Source organism: Mesoplodon bidens, assembly GCF_964165515.1.
Source record: "Mesoplodon bidens genome assembly, chromosome: 18".
NCBI lineage: Eukaryota > Metazoa > Chordata > Mammalia > Artiodactyla > Ziphiidae > Mesoplodon > Mesoplodon bidens.
Genome location: NC_138175.1, coordinates 4,841,344 through 4,857,480, shown reverse-complemented (window position 1 = coordinate 4,857,480; position 16,137 = coordinate 4,841,344). Strand labels below are relative to the sequence as shown.

At 48.7% G+C, this 16,137-nt stretch overlaps 1 protein-coding gene across 1 annotated transcript in view; it reads left to right on the top strand.

Moving 5' to 3' along the window:
- USP10 (ubiquitin specific peptidase 10) overlaps window positions 1–14,497 on the top strand; it is a gene marked incomplete at its 5' end in the record, with an annotated part of 72,768 nt that extends 58,271 nt beyond the window's left edge. The window contains 6 exons of the mRNA XM_081217112.1: window positions 1,617–1,716; window positions 2,500–2,677; window positions 5,825–5,990; window positions 9,001–9,145; window positions 10,426–10,491; window positions 13,660–14,497. Of these exons, the coding sequence (XP_081073238.1) occupies window positions 1,617–1,716; window positions 2,500–2,677; window positions 5,825–5,990; window positions 9,001–9,145; window positions 10,426–10,491; window positions 13,660–13,847 (843 nt within the window). The 3' untranslated portion in view covers window positions 13,848–14,497. The remainder of the gene's footprint in view (window positions 1–1,616; window positions 1,717–2,499; window positions 2,678–5,824; window positions 5,991–9,000; window positions 9,146–10,425; window positions 10,492–13,659) is intronic.
- Between the last annotated feature and the right edge of the window lie 1,640 nt (window positions 14,498–16,137).

Genomic DNA, 16,137 nt, shown 5'->3' with positions numbered 1-16,137 from the left:
CAGGGGCTCTTCGTGTGCCCATGGCATAGCCTTTGGTGTTAAGCTCAGGATTTGGGGGTGTTGCTAGTGTTAGGAAGGCGGGCATGGAGTGAACGGTGCCTTCTGCTTCGCAGAGCGCCTCGTCCAGTGGGGGAGTTAGATCTATCATCTGAGGAAGCAGACAAGACAAGTACTAAGACAGATGAGTGCACAGATGCTCTAGAAGCCAGGGGCGGGCCCCCCAGCTCAGGGGGAGCAGAGGTAAACCTCAGGGTGCTTCTTGTGGCTGAGCAGCACTGAGATCCTGCAGCTTTCGAAGTTACATTACTTTCGGCTTGTTGGGGTCTGCAGGACCACCCTCAGGGTTGAGGATTTGCTAGAAGGTCTCACGGGACTCAGGAGCTGTTACCCTCAGTTCGGATTCAGTACAGCCCAAGGACACAAAGCAAAATCAGCACAGAGTAAAGACTCAGGCAACGTCTGCAGGAAACGAGACTCCTCTCCGGGTATAGTCACACAGGACTCACTCAGTTCCTCCCACATCAGACTGTGGCAGCTGTGTGGCTTGTGGTCCACCAGGGAAGCTCCTCAGCAGCTCAGTGTCCTAGGGTTTTGCTAGGGGCTGGTCACATAGGCACCCTACCCTCTGCCTCACAGAGCCTCCAGTCCAGACTCCTGGGGGGAAAGCCAGTGCTCAGCACAAACCACACTGTTTGCACAATTTGGCACACTCCCTTTTCAGTTCTTGGAATGGTGGGAACCCTCCTGAAATCCAAGTTCCCAGATGCCAGCCAAGGACCAACCTGGTGAGCAGGCCTTTCCCAGCACTGTTAACTCTTTTCTGCGTCTTGGGCTGTGCCAGCCTCTGCCCTTTCCCACAGACACACTCACACCAGACAGCCCCGTCCACAGCTGTAGTTCCATTGGAGCAAACAGATCTACTCAGAGACCGCAAGCAGAATAATTTGCAGATCCTTGGAACACTCACGCCATTATGCTCCAAAGAATGAAATATGAACCAATCATGATAAATTATATGATCAGATGAAACCAGTGTAAGATTATACAACTAGTGTGTGACCATATTGTGTGATTCATCTGCGAATGGTTGTGCTGATGTGTGTTTGTAAAGCAGGCAGCTAAGTCTTTAAATCAATAGAGTTTTTCACATATAATTTGGGTCCTTTCTCCTGTGGTTGCCCATCATCAAAAATAAAAGGAGACATACAGGGCTGCTAATTTTACAACATGCAGTGTGAATGGTAACCCCTGAGGTTGTGCATTCTATTTCGTTTAAACAAAAAAGCAGCTTATAAAATAACTTTTTTATTATAAAGGTAACGTATACTTATTGTAGAAAATTTCGAAAATACAGAAAAGCAAAATTAAAAAGAAATCCCTGTTCTATTGCTTAGAGATAGATATTTAATCCTCCCCCGCTCGCACACCCAGTCTTCCCCACTTCACACATCTTAACTGTCCAAAGAAAAATTCATGTGATTTTTGGGAAACACTTTATGTTAAATCTTACTGAAAATTTAAGAGAAGGCATAGTTTGTATATGCAGGTAACACACTCCGTGCAGGCCTTGAAGAGTAATTGGTTAAGATTAACGTGACCCTATTTGAACTTCTCAGGGTCGACAAGAAGATGCTGAGGAGTACTTAGGCTTCATTCTAAATGGACTTCATGAGGAAATGCTGAACCTGAAGAAACTTCTCTCACCAAATAACGAAAGTAGGTTATGGTGTGCTTGCTCCAGAATTGGGTAGAACATTTTCTTAAGAATTATTCTTAAACAAATGCTATATATATACTCATAGAGTAAACTGCCTTTTCCCCCAACAGTCATTCGCCCTTCAAAAATCATTTATTTACTCATTAAGATAACTAGTTACTTTTACATTGCTTATTATGTACCATTGAGAATGTTGTGTTTATATATTTCAGATACATAAATGTATTTCCAGAACCTCTGCTTTTTGCCCTTCAATTTGTAATTAGGAAAATGATTACACATAGAGAAAAACTGAAAGAATAGGTTGGTTACCTGCATAACCACTGGATTCCACGGTTGCTACCGTGTTGTCCTTATTGATCTCTCTTTCTACTTCCCCAGCCCCCCACGACATTTTTCCCCAAGGGATTCAGAATCAAGTTGCAGATGGCAGTTTAGTTCACCCCAAATGGTAAAGCATGGGTCTCCTGAGATAGGGATGGCTGGCTCTCCCACGTGACCCGAGTCCCTTCGCAAATGATGGAGTCCGACTGCAGTTATGCAGTAGAGTTGGCTTCCCCGTCCCACCTGAGTTCTCCAAGTGTCCCACGGCATCTTCCGTCGCCGGTCACACCAGCAGGGAGATGCTGTAGCATCGCACACATTGCTTTTGTCCTCAGTGTAGAATACACTCTGATCTCACTTTAAAGCTCCAGTGGACAAATCTGTGTAGGTGGTTTGTGTAGAACTTTTATTTTTTGCTCTTTGTGTAAATAGTAGCCTAAGCAGAGTCTCCTTTTCAGAACTTACTGTTTCCAATGGACCCCGAAGCCACTCAGTGAATGAAGACGAGCAGGAAGAACCAGGCGAAGGAAGTGAGGACGAATGGGAGCAAGTGGGCCCCCGAAACAAGACTTCGGTCACTCGCCAGGCGGATTTTGTTCAGACCCCCATCACTGGCATTTTTGGTGGCCACATCAGGTTTTATGCTTTTCTGGAATAATTTAGCATTTGCCTTTTTCAGGTTTTGCCATTTTGCTGGAGGGGGGGAGGTGTAAGATTTGTCCTAAGAAATTTGGGACTGGATGGTTTGCCTTTGCAGTCTGTGCCCGCTCTGTTCTTGGACTTCCTGACACTCTTCCTGCCGGCCCCACAGCTCTCACACAACCCACGGTGGGTCCTGCAGTGGGCGCTGCCCCTGCCTCTCTGCCAGGGGCTCCTCACCCCTCAGTGACACTGACATTCCCTCCATCCAGCTGCTCACAGCCGGGTAGGAAGAGAAAGACAAGTTAATGGAAATACATGTGTTGTTAAGAGAAGAAATTCATGTATCTGATTGGAGGAATTGTAGGCACGGGAGCCAGGCGAGCTCGGAAGCTGAGAGAGTGCAGAGGGAGCTGCTTTTACACAGAGGAGGACACGTGGCCTTCTGGAGTACCTGGGCACCCCCCCACCCCGCCCCAGTTCCCTCAGACTAGCTGCCCTTTGCTCATTCATGGAGTCCTTCTAGAAGGTTTTTTAATAACTTTTTTTTTTTTTAACCCCACATTTATTTATTTATTTTTGGCTGTGTTGGGTCTTCGTTTCTGTGCGAGGGCTTTCTCTAGTTGTGGCAAGCGGGGGCCACTCACTATCGCAGCGTCTCTTGTTGTGGAGCACAGGCTCCAGACGCACAGGCTCAGTAGTTGTGGCTCACGGGCCTAGTTGCTCTGTGGCAGGTGGGATCTTCCCAGACCAGGGCTCGAACCCGTGTCCCCTGCCTTAGCAGGCAGATTCTCAACCACTGCGCCACCAGGGAAGTCCTAGAAGGTTTTTACTTATTTACGTTAGAGCCGTTCAGTACCACCATTATGTGGAATTCAGTAGAACTTGCACTGACTCCGAGGACCTCCTTACTCATCCAGAGTCTGAAGGACCGCATTATGGCATGATTTCCTTCTGAAGACCTTACAGCTTCACCTACAGGAGTGTGTTTTTGGTTTTCTTAGTGAGCCTCGAAGCCTTTCGTCGTCCCAGAACAAGAAGTAACACCCTTTGCAAGGCATCGCAAGTCAGTTCAGTCTCTCTGCTCTAAAACAGTTTAGGTTGAGCACCTTGCAACAGGCTAATGAAATCCTCAGAAATGTGCCCGACCCCCTCCCAAGCTGGTCACACGACACTGAACACGTCATTTCTGTGCCCTCCCTGTGAGCTAGACTTTGCAGGCCCCTTTCTGTTTTGGAGTCTCGTGTCAGCCTCCCAACACCCAGCCCCACCACTGTGGCTGCAGCTTGTTTTCACCAGATGCAGATCCTCGGGAAGGGCCCTTTTGGGAGAGGGAAGCGGGGCTCCACTTTGGTGACCAGCAGTGAGAGGAGGCTGTCTGCGCCCTTAACTCTCTGTCAGCCGAGCAGCCTGACGTTGTCCCCCTCGGGGTGCTCACTGAGGGTCGGGGAGGAGCGAGGGCGCGGCCCAGTGGCTGTGTCGAGGGCTCCGTGTTTGTGGGGAGGCACAGCAACCGGACTGCAAGGCCACAAAGATCCCAAATGTGCTTGAGAATAAGCAGTGGGAAAACCAGGATCCACTTTGGAGAAGCCCCTAGCTTTTGCCCCAGATGACTCTTCATGTCCCTGTAGCCTCAGCCTCTGTGGGCTCTTTGCGTTGAAATTGGGTGTTGATTTTTTTTTTTTAACTATAAAGCAAAGGTACAGAACTACTCCTTATAACTTAGGAGCTGCTTTTGTGTGTGTAGTAGGCACCGTTAAGCATGATTCTTAATGGTGTGTGGCCTGTGGGATCTTAGTTCCCCGACCAGAGATCGAACCCAGGCCCCTAGCAGTGGAAGCACGGAATCCTAATCACTGGACCACCAGGGAACTCCCAAGCATTATTCTTTTTTTTTTTTTTTTTTTTTTTGTGTGTGTGTGTGTGTGTGTGCGGTACGCGGGCCTCTTACTGTTGTGGCCTCTCCCGTTGCGGAGCACAGGCTCCGGACGCCCAGGCTCAGCGGCCATGGCTCATGGGCCCAGCCGCTCCGCGGCATGTGGGATCTTCCCGGACCGGGGCACGAACCCGTGTCCCCTGCACCGGCAGGCGGACTCTCAACCACTGCACCACCAGGGAAGCCCAAGCATTATTCTTTATTCAGACGAACTGAAAGCTTTTCTCCTAAAATTCACGTTCTTTTGGTGGTTTTCCAGTTACCCCAGAAAGACCAGCACCTTCCTCCACCTTGTCTACCCTTTTGGTAAAGTCCAGGCCCATTACTGCTGTTCCCACTATTTTCCCACTATTCCTCTCTGGAACCAAGGGAACGGCCGCCCCCTCAAGGCTTCCTCCTCACAGGGAGCCTGGAGGTGCTTCCTGTGCTGTGTGTCGGGAAGGCAGTGTGTGAGACGGAAAGCTGGCAAGAGAGCCGCTCGCCTGCCCCTCCCAGCAGTCTGACTACCTGTCCACCCCTTTTATTCGTGTATAAACTGGGGCACTCGGACTGTAGAGAGACAATCCCACGTTGAAGTCCTGGAACATCTCCTTGCTGAGGCTACGTGAGACGTGGGCCCGACACACATTTTTACTCAGGAAAACTTGGACAAAGAGAAATGAAATGAAAACCCAGCTAAGGAAGCAAGGCTCAGCGGGCAGCCTCCTGCTTGAGGGTGGTGGCCGCCTTCCTGCCACACACACCCTGCTCCCCTTCCATTGTAAAGTCGTTCTCATGGGGGAAATGCTGTCCAAAGTATTCTGTTTACCTCAGGGTTTCCTCTCTTTTATTACAACAGGCTGTGACGCCCGAGAGGATAAAAGCTGTCAGCATTTTGACTCTGGGAAGATTGTCACCTTTGCTAATCTGTGCATTAAATAAAGTAGAGGGGAGGCATTTGGAAGGTGAAATAGGTCTTCTTCCAGAGCTCTTAAGCTGGGAAAATTTTCAGCTGGTGGATTGAGTTGCTAGAAATTCTTTCGAGGTGGTATTGAGTGGAATTATTTTAAAATTCTTCAGTGTGTTTTTAGCATTTCTGTTCTCTCTGGTCTTCTGGCCAGTGATGCTGAATAACCTCGCTTGCAGTGTTTGTTCCTCTTGTCCTGCTGGATAACCTCAGGGAGAGTGGCAAGGCGAGCTCTTAGATGTGGTGTGTCTTCCACTTTCAGGTCTGTGGTTTACCAGCAGAGTTCAAAAGAATCTGCCACCCTGCAGCCGTTCTTCACGCTGCAGCTGGATATCCAGTCGGACAAGATACGCACCGTCCAGGATGCGTTGGAAAGCCTGGTGGCAAGAGAGTCTGTCCAGGGTTACACCACCAAAACCAAACAAGAGGTACGTTCACAGTTGGTCTTGGACCTTCATCCCGGGGCCCTCTGGGGTGGGCGGAAGAGCACCGACTCTGGAATGAGGAGGAGTGGGTTTGAGCCCTGCCTCTCAAGTCAGTGGCTTAACTTTCTTTTTGGACGGAAAGCTTCCACATTCTGAGAATGAAGTGGTTGAAACGGATGATCCTCCCAACTTCCCTTGGGTCTAAGACATGAAACACAGGTCACGATCTTTGGGGTTATTTATTCTGAGTTGCGTTTCATTTGCTGGCCATCCAGTCATGGCACCGTAGAGTGAATACCACCTCTGACAAAGGCCGATAGCTCATTCACATTCCTGATACCATAGAGCACAATTTCATGAACGAGTTAGGATATAAAAGATGTTCTAAAAGATGTTCTAATCTGGTTTGCATTTGATTGTAGATCTTCAAGGACGTTGAAAAATAGAAAATAATTGTTCTGGTGCCTGTTATTCTTTGATTTAATCTGAAAAAAAGATAAAGTCTTGATTCTTTCAGTGTTCAGGAGTCAAGAGGAAGCGTGTCCACTCCGTCGAGAGGCGATAATTCTCTGCTCTCTGAGGGCTTGTTAGCTGCTGGCCGTCCAGCTGTGCCAGTTAGGCCCGACTTCTCCTCCACAGTAGAGCGTGCCTTCTCCGTTATGTATCCTAGGTCGTGGCTGTGCATTCATAGAGGTGTGTTGGGGAGATGAATGTAGACTGGCTAGAGCGGTGCCTTTTTGAACAGTTCAGAGTACTCCTGTGAGGCCTGATTTCAGTAGCCATGTGTGATGGCCACAGGGTGAGCCAGCACGGCCCAGCGTAGGAAACCTGCCAGCACCTCATGGGGCCAAGGGCCCTGCCCTTGCCTCGCAGCTCGGGCTCCATCCACGTGAAGAGGAGCAAAGGCGGGGTGTGGAGAGCTTCCGTCCGTCTGCTGTGTGTCGGTCAAGCCAACCTCTTGGGGCATCTGCAAAAGTTAGGCCTAGTTCTCCCCCGTGTTTTCTAATTGCTTCTCGTGGATCATTTTGTTCAAAAAGTAAAAGTGGTAGTTTTTCCTTAGAGAAACGGTGGAACTTAATGGGAGAGAGAGAGTGCATACTTGTTCTTGGGAGGCTGGGTCATGTACTGGCTGTGGGTCTGTCCACCTGCTTGTCTGGGGCAGCCGTGACTCCAGAGGTGGACTCGCCATCCTGGCCCCTCCCCACTGGAGCAGCCGATCCTGCCGGGGCGGGGGGCAGCCTTTCCCTGCGCTCCCAGGAGAGCCCTCTGGGGATATGTCTGTTTTCCTCTTGTTGCAGTTAAACTGCTGTTTGGGCAGAGTTGGGTGGGGCGTGATGACTGAGGTAGCAGTGGCTGTGGTTGTTGGCCTGGGGTCAGAGGAGGGTGAGGAAAAGGTGATGGATTCTAGATGGCAGGTTTGGAGGAAGGAGTCGCGGAAGAAGTGGCGTCTCGGTGGCGCCTTGAAGATGGTGGAGAAGGCTGCTGGCCGTTCTCGCTCCATGGCTATGGAAGCAGGTGTCTGAGGAGGGAGCTTGTACAGCGTGTCTGTGAAGAGCAAGTAACACATTTTCTGGAATGTGATTTTTTAATTTACTTTTCAAAGTACCTACTTTAATTTTATTAGGTTTTTAGGTCAAAAGTTGTTTTTCTTTGGGAACACAGGAAGATCGTGGGAAAATATGATTGTACAAAATACTAGCTAAATAAAAAAGGTCTGGATTTGTTGGGTGTTAGAAAGTGTGGCTCAGTTTCTCTGGAAACCTGGAACATTCACTTAAGGATTTGAGATTAGCTCCTTAACGAACAGAATCGCACGTCACTAGCACTGAGAAACCATCCCAGAGGTACTTTAGTCTGACTATCATTTTACAAGTGAGGAAGCTGGAGTCTTAAATCGTCATCGCTGGTTTTGACTGTGGAACTGGAGTCATGCTTTTCTTCATTCACAATTCTTGTTGGATGTGAGACACTGGACAGCAGAGACTCAATGGGAATGTCGAGGTGATCGGGCCATTTCCATGCCTGGGACCTCAGTCTGGGTGGGAAGACAGGCCTGAAAGGGTCTTCAACCCTAATAAACCAGGTGGCAGTGACCACTAGTTTCGCTTCAGATACCTTCAGCCAGATACGCGTGTAGTCCTCCGAAAGCTTTCTGGGTGTTTATTATATGCTCCTGTCTTTCGGATTGTTACGTGGACAAGTATTTCTACCGAAAGTATTCTCCATCTAAATACTGGAAGCATCAACACATTTGCAGACACAGAGAACAGTACATAAAGGGGTTAAGTTTGCTTGTGAAGATGGATTTTAATAAAAAGCAGCGTTCGGGCTTCCCTGGTGGCGCAGTGGTTGAGAGTCCACCTGCCGGTGCAAGGGACACGGGTTCGTGCCCCGGCCTGGGAAGATCCCACGTACCGCAGAGCGACTGGACCCGTGAGCCATGGCCGCAGGCTCCGCAACGGGAGAGGCCACAACAACGAGAGGCCCGCGTACCTCAAAAAAAAAAAAAAAAAAAAAAAAAGCAGCGTTCAATAGACCTTGAAAGTTCATAAGGGGCATTTTGAATTGATAAAAGCGGAACTGTTATAAAACCAATGGTTACACTAAATAGCTTTAGAGTTATTTAGAGCGTCTAATACAAGAAACACATTGGCTTCAGCTTTATCAGCACTGTGAGAGTTATTAAAAAAATAAGTTAATACGTATGTAATTCAAGGTATTACTAAGTTAGCTTCTAAATTTTTATGCCAATTTAATGCCCTGGGACAAAGGTTCTTAACTTGGCTCAGGGACCTTTAGGACCCCCTGCAGTTGTGTCTGTAGAGATATATGCATTTTTCTAAGAGGAAGGTCAGTACCTCTCAAAAGATCCCATTAGATTCTCCAAAGACCCTGTGACTCAGGAAGCTTTGAGAAGCACCGCCCCGGAACATTTGAGTCTTGGAGCGAGAGGTGGGGTGGCGTCTGCCGCTTGGAGTAAGATGGCGTTTCCTGTGTGCTTTGTGTGTCTCAGGTTGAGATCAGTCGAAGGGTGACTCTGGAAAAGCTCCCTCCTGTCCTCGTGCTGCACCTGAAACGGTTTGTTTACGAGAAGACAGGTGGATGTCAGAAGCTTATCAAAAATATTGAATATCCTGTGGACTTGGAAATTAGTAAAGGTAACGACTCTGTAAGGCAAAAGCGCTTATGATGACAGTGCTCTGGAAATCAGCCGGCTTCTTGATGCTTCAGCATTTTCTGTCATGGCAGGATTCAGAAGCTCTCTTTCATGACTTTTTTGTTTTAAATTTCTTGACTGTTAATAGACCTTTAGGTTAAAATTTCTCACTAAAATGGCCTTTTAAAAATAAAGGCAAAAATAAACCATATGAAAATATTACTAGGTGAGAAAAATACTAAATATAAAAAGTTTATGGGTTGTTGGTAGGAAATACTTGTCCTTATACTGAGTGCTAACAGCTGAGTGGAGCAGCCTGGCTAACTGGGCTTTTTAGCGGGTGGGGAATGCTTCCCCTGCCCTCCGGAGGCAGGGACCCCGGCCTCAGAGCTGCAGCCCCAGCCCCGGGTCTCCGCCGGGTCTCCGGGGCTCGGCAGCTTGGGCACATTGTGGTGAAAACACCTAGTTGTCTTGCTAGAAGTGAGCTTGAAAGCAAACTTTCCTGGAAAGGTTCAGAATTTGTGAGAAATGTTCTGTGCAACAGTGAAGTTCGATCAGGAGTGTAACGAGCTCGAGGTGATGCTCCAAGTGTCCGGGGGCCTGGAGAACAGAAAAGAGGACGTGGGACGTTGTCCTTGGTCTCCTGGAGGCGCAAACTCCCGTCCTCCTCCCTCCTTCCTCCCCATGCTGCCCAGCACTGGGAACTGCCGGGCAGTGGGCCTGGGGTCACCATCGCTTCACCTGCACCCCAGGCACATTGCATTTCCTTCCCCCTAAGATTCGGACTCTGGCTCTCAGCCCTGTTCTCACGAGTTGCCGCCTTCGGCTGATAGGTTTGCCTCCTGTGCCCGTTCATGGTCTGTTTGAGGACCAGAAAGGGGAAGAAACGCCAGCCGAAAATCATCTTACTGTTTATTGGAGTTTTGTGGTCTGACTCATGTGTAAAACATTTTAAACCTTAGGCTTTCCAGAGCTGCTTTGCTTTTGTTTTTTTCTTTCCCATTTTTTAGAACATCTGCTTGTAAGGGGTTTCTAGCATGAGCTAGAGGCTCAGTATATGCCCCTGTCCTCTGATGGGTGGGTTCTGGTGACATCCGTTACTACCCTGCAGCTGGTCTTCCTCGCTGCTCAGTTTTTATGCAGATGAGGGGATGGAGTTCTGTTTGGTCTCCCTGGTCCACTGGGTGGGTTACTTGAATGGAGGCTGCTGTCTGCCCCTTTCTGGGAGCTCTGTGTGTCAGCGCTTTTATAGATTAAAGCTCTTGATATTTTGTTTTTCAGAACTGCTCTCTCCAGGGGTTAAAAATAAGAATTTTAAATGCCACAGAACCTATAGGCTATTTGCAGGTAAGTAAATTTGTACGACATTTTCCTGTTAAAGCAACGACGAAAAGGTTTATAATCCTGGCACAATTTTGTTGTAATGCCACTTAACGTAGAGAATAGATTATTGGTATCCCTGTGGACTTTATAAGTCTGGAAATCATTTGAAAATGTGCGTTTTACCTAAAATTTGGTGTGTTTGGAATTTGACAGAATATTCTCTTGGCTCTAAAGCTCAGCCCAGCGTGAGACGTCGTTTAACACCACTGTCTCTGTCTTGGAGCCAGAGGTGTGGGGTTGCCAGGCTGGGAACCCTCCCTGCTGCGGTCGTGGTGCCTGTAGGAGTGGGTGCTGAGGCGTGGCCCCAGCCAGGCTAGGGGAGCGCAGGCTCCTCAGCGGCCCACGACCTCCTACCCCCCCACCCGCACCCCGCAGAGCTCCCCGCGGAGCCCGTCCATCTTCTGCGCCTCCTGTCCTTCCATGCTTCTTTCTCTTTTACAGCCGGAGTCTTTTATGCCTTTGAGGCCTTATGTGTCTTTTAAGAGTTGCTGGTTGCAACAGTTGTGTTTGCTTTTCTGGCCGTTTTTATTAGAATTTTCTAGCTGCTCTCCCACCGCTCCTTTTGTGTTGCCTTTGGTGAGCCTGTCTGTAATGACTGCTGTTTATTGGCCCTCACACGTTCATTGAGCCTTTTCACTGGATACTTCTTATATAGTATCTCATTTAGTCCTTACAGTGTCCTGAGAGGTATGTGGCGCTATCCCCATTTTGTAAAAGGACAAACTGAAACTCGTGGAGGAACGTTGGCCGCTCTGTGCCCTTAAGTGGCAGAACAGAGCTTCACACTCCTGCCCTCGGTCCACCCCTGAGCTCTTGGGATGTTGGATTGGGCCCTGGTCGTTGGGTGGGTCGGGTGCCAGGTTAGAAGGTGTTGGGCCCGGTTGGCCCTTTCTTCCCACCAGGACCTGCTCCCTCCGACTCGCTCTTCTCCCCAGAGGTGGCTGATCACGGCCTCACCCCAGCCTGCTGGGACCTGGTGGGCAACACACTCCCGGCGTGTAGCCACCCTCCCCCTGACCTGCCTTGGGCTGGAAGCTCGGAGGCCTCTCTGTGGTCTTCCTCTGAGACCAGAGGGCCCCCAGGGTCCAGCCTGGCTCCCCGGGGTTTGGCACTGAGGTCCCAGGGTGATGACGTGTTTCAGCCTCCCTTGGGTCCCTGTCAGGGCCAGGTGATGATCAGGGGCAGGGTTAGCAAGTCTCGTCTCCTGGTCAGGGGACCCCGGGGCTCCCTCTGGAGTCGCTCTCGCCTGCACCCCTGAATCCTCATCTGAGCCTTCTAATCTCAGAAATATGGTCACCGGATTGGTTGCAGCTTTCTGTAAACTGTGAGTAAAGAGGTACTTTTAAAAATGGTTTTGACTGTGGGACAAAGAAAACGAGTTAGTGTACTGCGTGAGCTTTTGGAAAACTTCATTCTCAGCTCTGCTTCTGTGACGTGGGCTTGCTGGGCGTCTGTGACACATCACCATGTTAGGTACAGGTCTGCCACTTGAGAAACCTGAATACGGGTAGAGCGCTTCTCTTCTGAATATTTAAAATGAAGTGTCGTAGAGGAAACGCAAATCAGTTAAACCCACAGGTCCTTTAAATCCTACTGACCTGGTCACTTAAAAAAAACCAAAACCAAGTCTGGTAGGTCTTAGAGGTGAAAATCCGGACAGACGCCCCACAGCTGGATTTGGGGTCAGAGGGACATGCTGGTGTCAGGGCTTCCCTTGCCCTGTGGCAGCCTCTCCATCACTGTGACCTGCAGGATTCGATGCAGCCGTGAGCTGGTGCTGGTTCCGTTGCTGGTTTCCCACTTGACGGCCCAACAGTCTTGCTGTCCCTCAGTGACCAGTCACGTTCGTCACCAGCAGGCCAGGGCCTCAGTGTCCTCTGAGCCCCAGCAGAATGGCCTCTGTGCAGAGCCCGGCTCTGACCAGCCCAGGTCACTAGCTCAGGGTGGATTTGGATGTCCCTACAAGTGGGAGAGCGCGCCGACGTTCAGGCTATTTATTGCTGAAATTTCGTACCAGATGGTGCCCCTCTCTCCAAGTGACTGTCCTCAGGCCACTCACGGCAACGCGCAGCTCACCCTGGCCACACTGCTGCCCCCTCCCTGGAATGTCATTGGAGGCTGTTTCCCTCACACAGGGTCAGGTCTGCTGGTGGCTGGGCCACCTCCCAGCCCCTTCTCTGCATAGAAGGGGGAGGATGTGCCCTCCCACTGTCTTTAATACCTTTTCAGCGCCTTCCGACAGTTATATTTGTTTTAGACCTCTGACTAAGTAAGGCTTCCTGTTTGAATTACACAATTTTAATGAACAAGTACATGGCAGGTATTTTTTTCTGTTAAAACATGGTTGTAGAAAAATTAGAAATTTTTTTTAAAAGGAAAAAAGAGCAATGACTAGTGTCTGCAGGGTGACTCCACAACTGCCCACTCAGCCCAGCTAACTGCGCTGGTGACCCTCCTGGGGCGGTGCTGTCCTTGTCACGGGTGACAGTCCACAGAAAACCTCGGATTCTTGTTTTTTTCATGTAATGTAGGCATATTCCTACACCACCAAATACTTTTAATCTGGTCTACGAAAAAATTCACCTTATTGTAGTGTAATGCACTCAGCATTCCTTGTAGTGTGAATATAGGCTTTTCCATGTTTTCACTTTGTCCAAGATTCAGATACTCTGTTGAGAACAGTCTAGAAGTGGAATTGGCTGGATCAGGGCCTGTTGTTTGGGCCTCGGTGTGTGTTCCCAGAGGGCCATTGGCTGATGGCTCTGCAGGGAGCGTCTCTGTGTCCTGCTTCCCAGGGGACTGTCTCCTGTATCAAGTCTTAAGGCGGCTGACGAGCCTGCCTACAGGGCTGACAGATGGGACGACCCCATTAGTTGACATTTCTTTTATAGTTTGTGAGGTATTGAGTGTTTTGAATATGTTATTAAGATGTAGACGTATGACTTTGTATTGTAAATTGTTGAACGGTTTTGAGTTGAAACAGCATTGCTTTGTATAATCCCACTTCTCTGTCCCACCTGCCTTGGTGCCAGGCCTTTCGTGGGACAGGCAGGTCTGTGGCTGGGGCAGGCGGGCACCTTAGGCGCTGGTGTGCGGAGCCGCTCTCACGGGCGCCCGGGCCCTCTCTTGCAGTGGTCTACCACCACGGCAGCAGCGCCACGGGCGGCCACTACACCACGGACGTCTTCCAGATCGGTCTCAACGGCTGGCTGCGCATCGATGACCAGACGGTCAAGGTGATTAACCAGTACCAGGTGGTGAAGCCCGCTGCCGAGCGCACGGCCTACCTCCTGTATTACCGCCGCGTGGACCTGCTGTAGCCGCCGCTGTGTGTGCTGACGCTGCTTGTGGAGCACCGGCTCTCACCGACTCCCCTCCTCTCTTTAGTGGCTCTTTAGAGAGAAACTCTTTCTTCCTGTTGCAAAAATGGGCTAGAATGAAAGGAGACGCCTGGGGTTTGTGCACAACATAGTTTATGTTGACTTCTAACTTCCAAATCAAAATCATCTGGTTGAGACAGATTGTCACTTGATTTAAGCAAATACACAAAAAAACACATTTCCGAAATAATGCCGATTCCTGAGTAAGAAGGGGAACTTGCATTTGATTCCCAGTCTAACTGCGTAGTAGAATAAATCCTGCACCAGCAACGACACTTGTAAATTTGTGAAAATGAATTTTATCTTTCCTTACAAAAATAAATTTTTTAATCCATCACACTTTCTTCCCTCACCCTTTAGTTTTTGATAAATGATAAAAATGAGCCAGTTATCAGAGAAGAAATAGTTCTTCAAAAGATAAACAAACACAAAAAATAAGTTGCTGGTTCCTAATAGGAAAAACACATTTTAATAATTGTGCGATGAGAAGCTGCTTACGTACACATTGCAGATCAAATACTTGGAGTTAAGGTGTCAGTCACATGGATGGGTGATTGTAACTTTATTGCCATTAAAAGATTTCAAATTGCGTTCATGCTTCTGTGTACACGTAATGAAACACGGGCAACATAATGAAGATTGATAATTCCCTGCGTCTGCTGTCTAATTAATTCTGCTCTCTGCTCTTCTACGATGCCGCGTCTCTAATTGTACACAGTCAGTGATAGCTAGGAGTATAAAGTTGTCGCCCATCAATAAAAATCACACAGTTGGTTTAAAGCTGCGTGTGTGGTGTTTCTTTGACGGCAAATGCCTTTTCCAGTAACCAGAGTTCAAGTGGGCAAGACTGGGCTGCTGGAATTAAAATAAGCCCTTGGGGCAGCCTGACAAGTTTGTGAAAGCTGACCCACGCCCTCAGATGATTCTTGTTCGCTGTTTCCAAAGTAATTAACTCTAGTGATTTGGATAAATGAATTTTTTTAAATCTTCAAATAGCAGAAAAGAGGAGGTAAGCTCTCTCTCCATTGTTTTGTCCCCTGCATTGCTCAGTTCAAGGGGGGGACGGGTGTGGGTCATGGCTGAGCATCCTTGTCATTGCCTGCTACTGAGCATCCTACCTGCGCCTCAGATGCCACCTCCAGATGTGGAAAGGAAGCCTTTCGAGATGGAAGACATGGAGAGAAGAGCCGTCGTACATGTTAGGCCGCTCCCGGCAGCTCTCGTGTCCATGGCACCCTGGTTCCAGAAGGCCCTGTGCAGGCCGCTCGCAGTAGTGTGCTGGGGTCCCCAGAGTAGCGGGTTTATGTGGTCCAAGCCTCTCCCCCAAGCTCTTCCTCTTACTGTCCGCTGTTCCTAATTGTAGCCATGTGCCACTGCAGGTTCGGAGCTTACTTTTAAAATTACAGTACTGTATAGCATAGGGAACTATACTCAATATTGTGTAATAACCTAAAGAGAAAATTATCCGAAAAAGAATATATGCACATATATAACTGAATCACTGTGCTGTACACCTGAAACACAACATTGTAAATCAACTATACTTCAATAAATATATATTTGTATAAAAATTTTAAAAAACGTGCAGTTCTAACGTTGCCCCCTTGGCCCGCCTGCCCTGCTGTAACCCTACTCTGATGTGCTTAGCTACTTACAAGTCGTAATTAGTCTCTCATTAAAATCATGTACAATTCTTATGGAATATGTGGACTTCGAAAGCTAAATTAACTTTGGGGGATGCAACCCACACCAGCAGTAACCCAGCCACACGTGGAATAAGGAGCCTGTTCTGAAGCCCGGCGTTGAGTTCTGCGTCGTGATCCGTGAGCCAGGTCAGGTCCGATCTGTACAAGTGGCTTATCTGTCCTGAGTATGTAGCCTCCGTAGCGATGTTGGCTGAAGTGTCCCCGTGAGTCAGTGAACGCCCTGTCCAGAACAAGGCCTCTCTCAGGGATCTGTAACAAGAGCCCGGATGTACATTGTTGTCGTTGGTACACCAGCCTGCTTCCAAGTGTTAGAACACATCTTGTGGATTTAGATGAGGAAATTTCCCCTCAAATGTCATTCGAGGGTCTCTACATACTCATTAAATTGCTAAGTTACATATTCTGTCAAGCCCAAAATATGTTGGAAACTGAGATACTAAGGCCTTCCTTTGGAAGGTCTTGTCTCTCTCAAAAGTGGTTAGAGATGAATTAAGTGCAGTGGGGCATCCAGTGTCTCGGGTGAC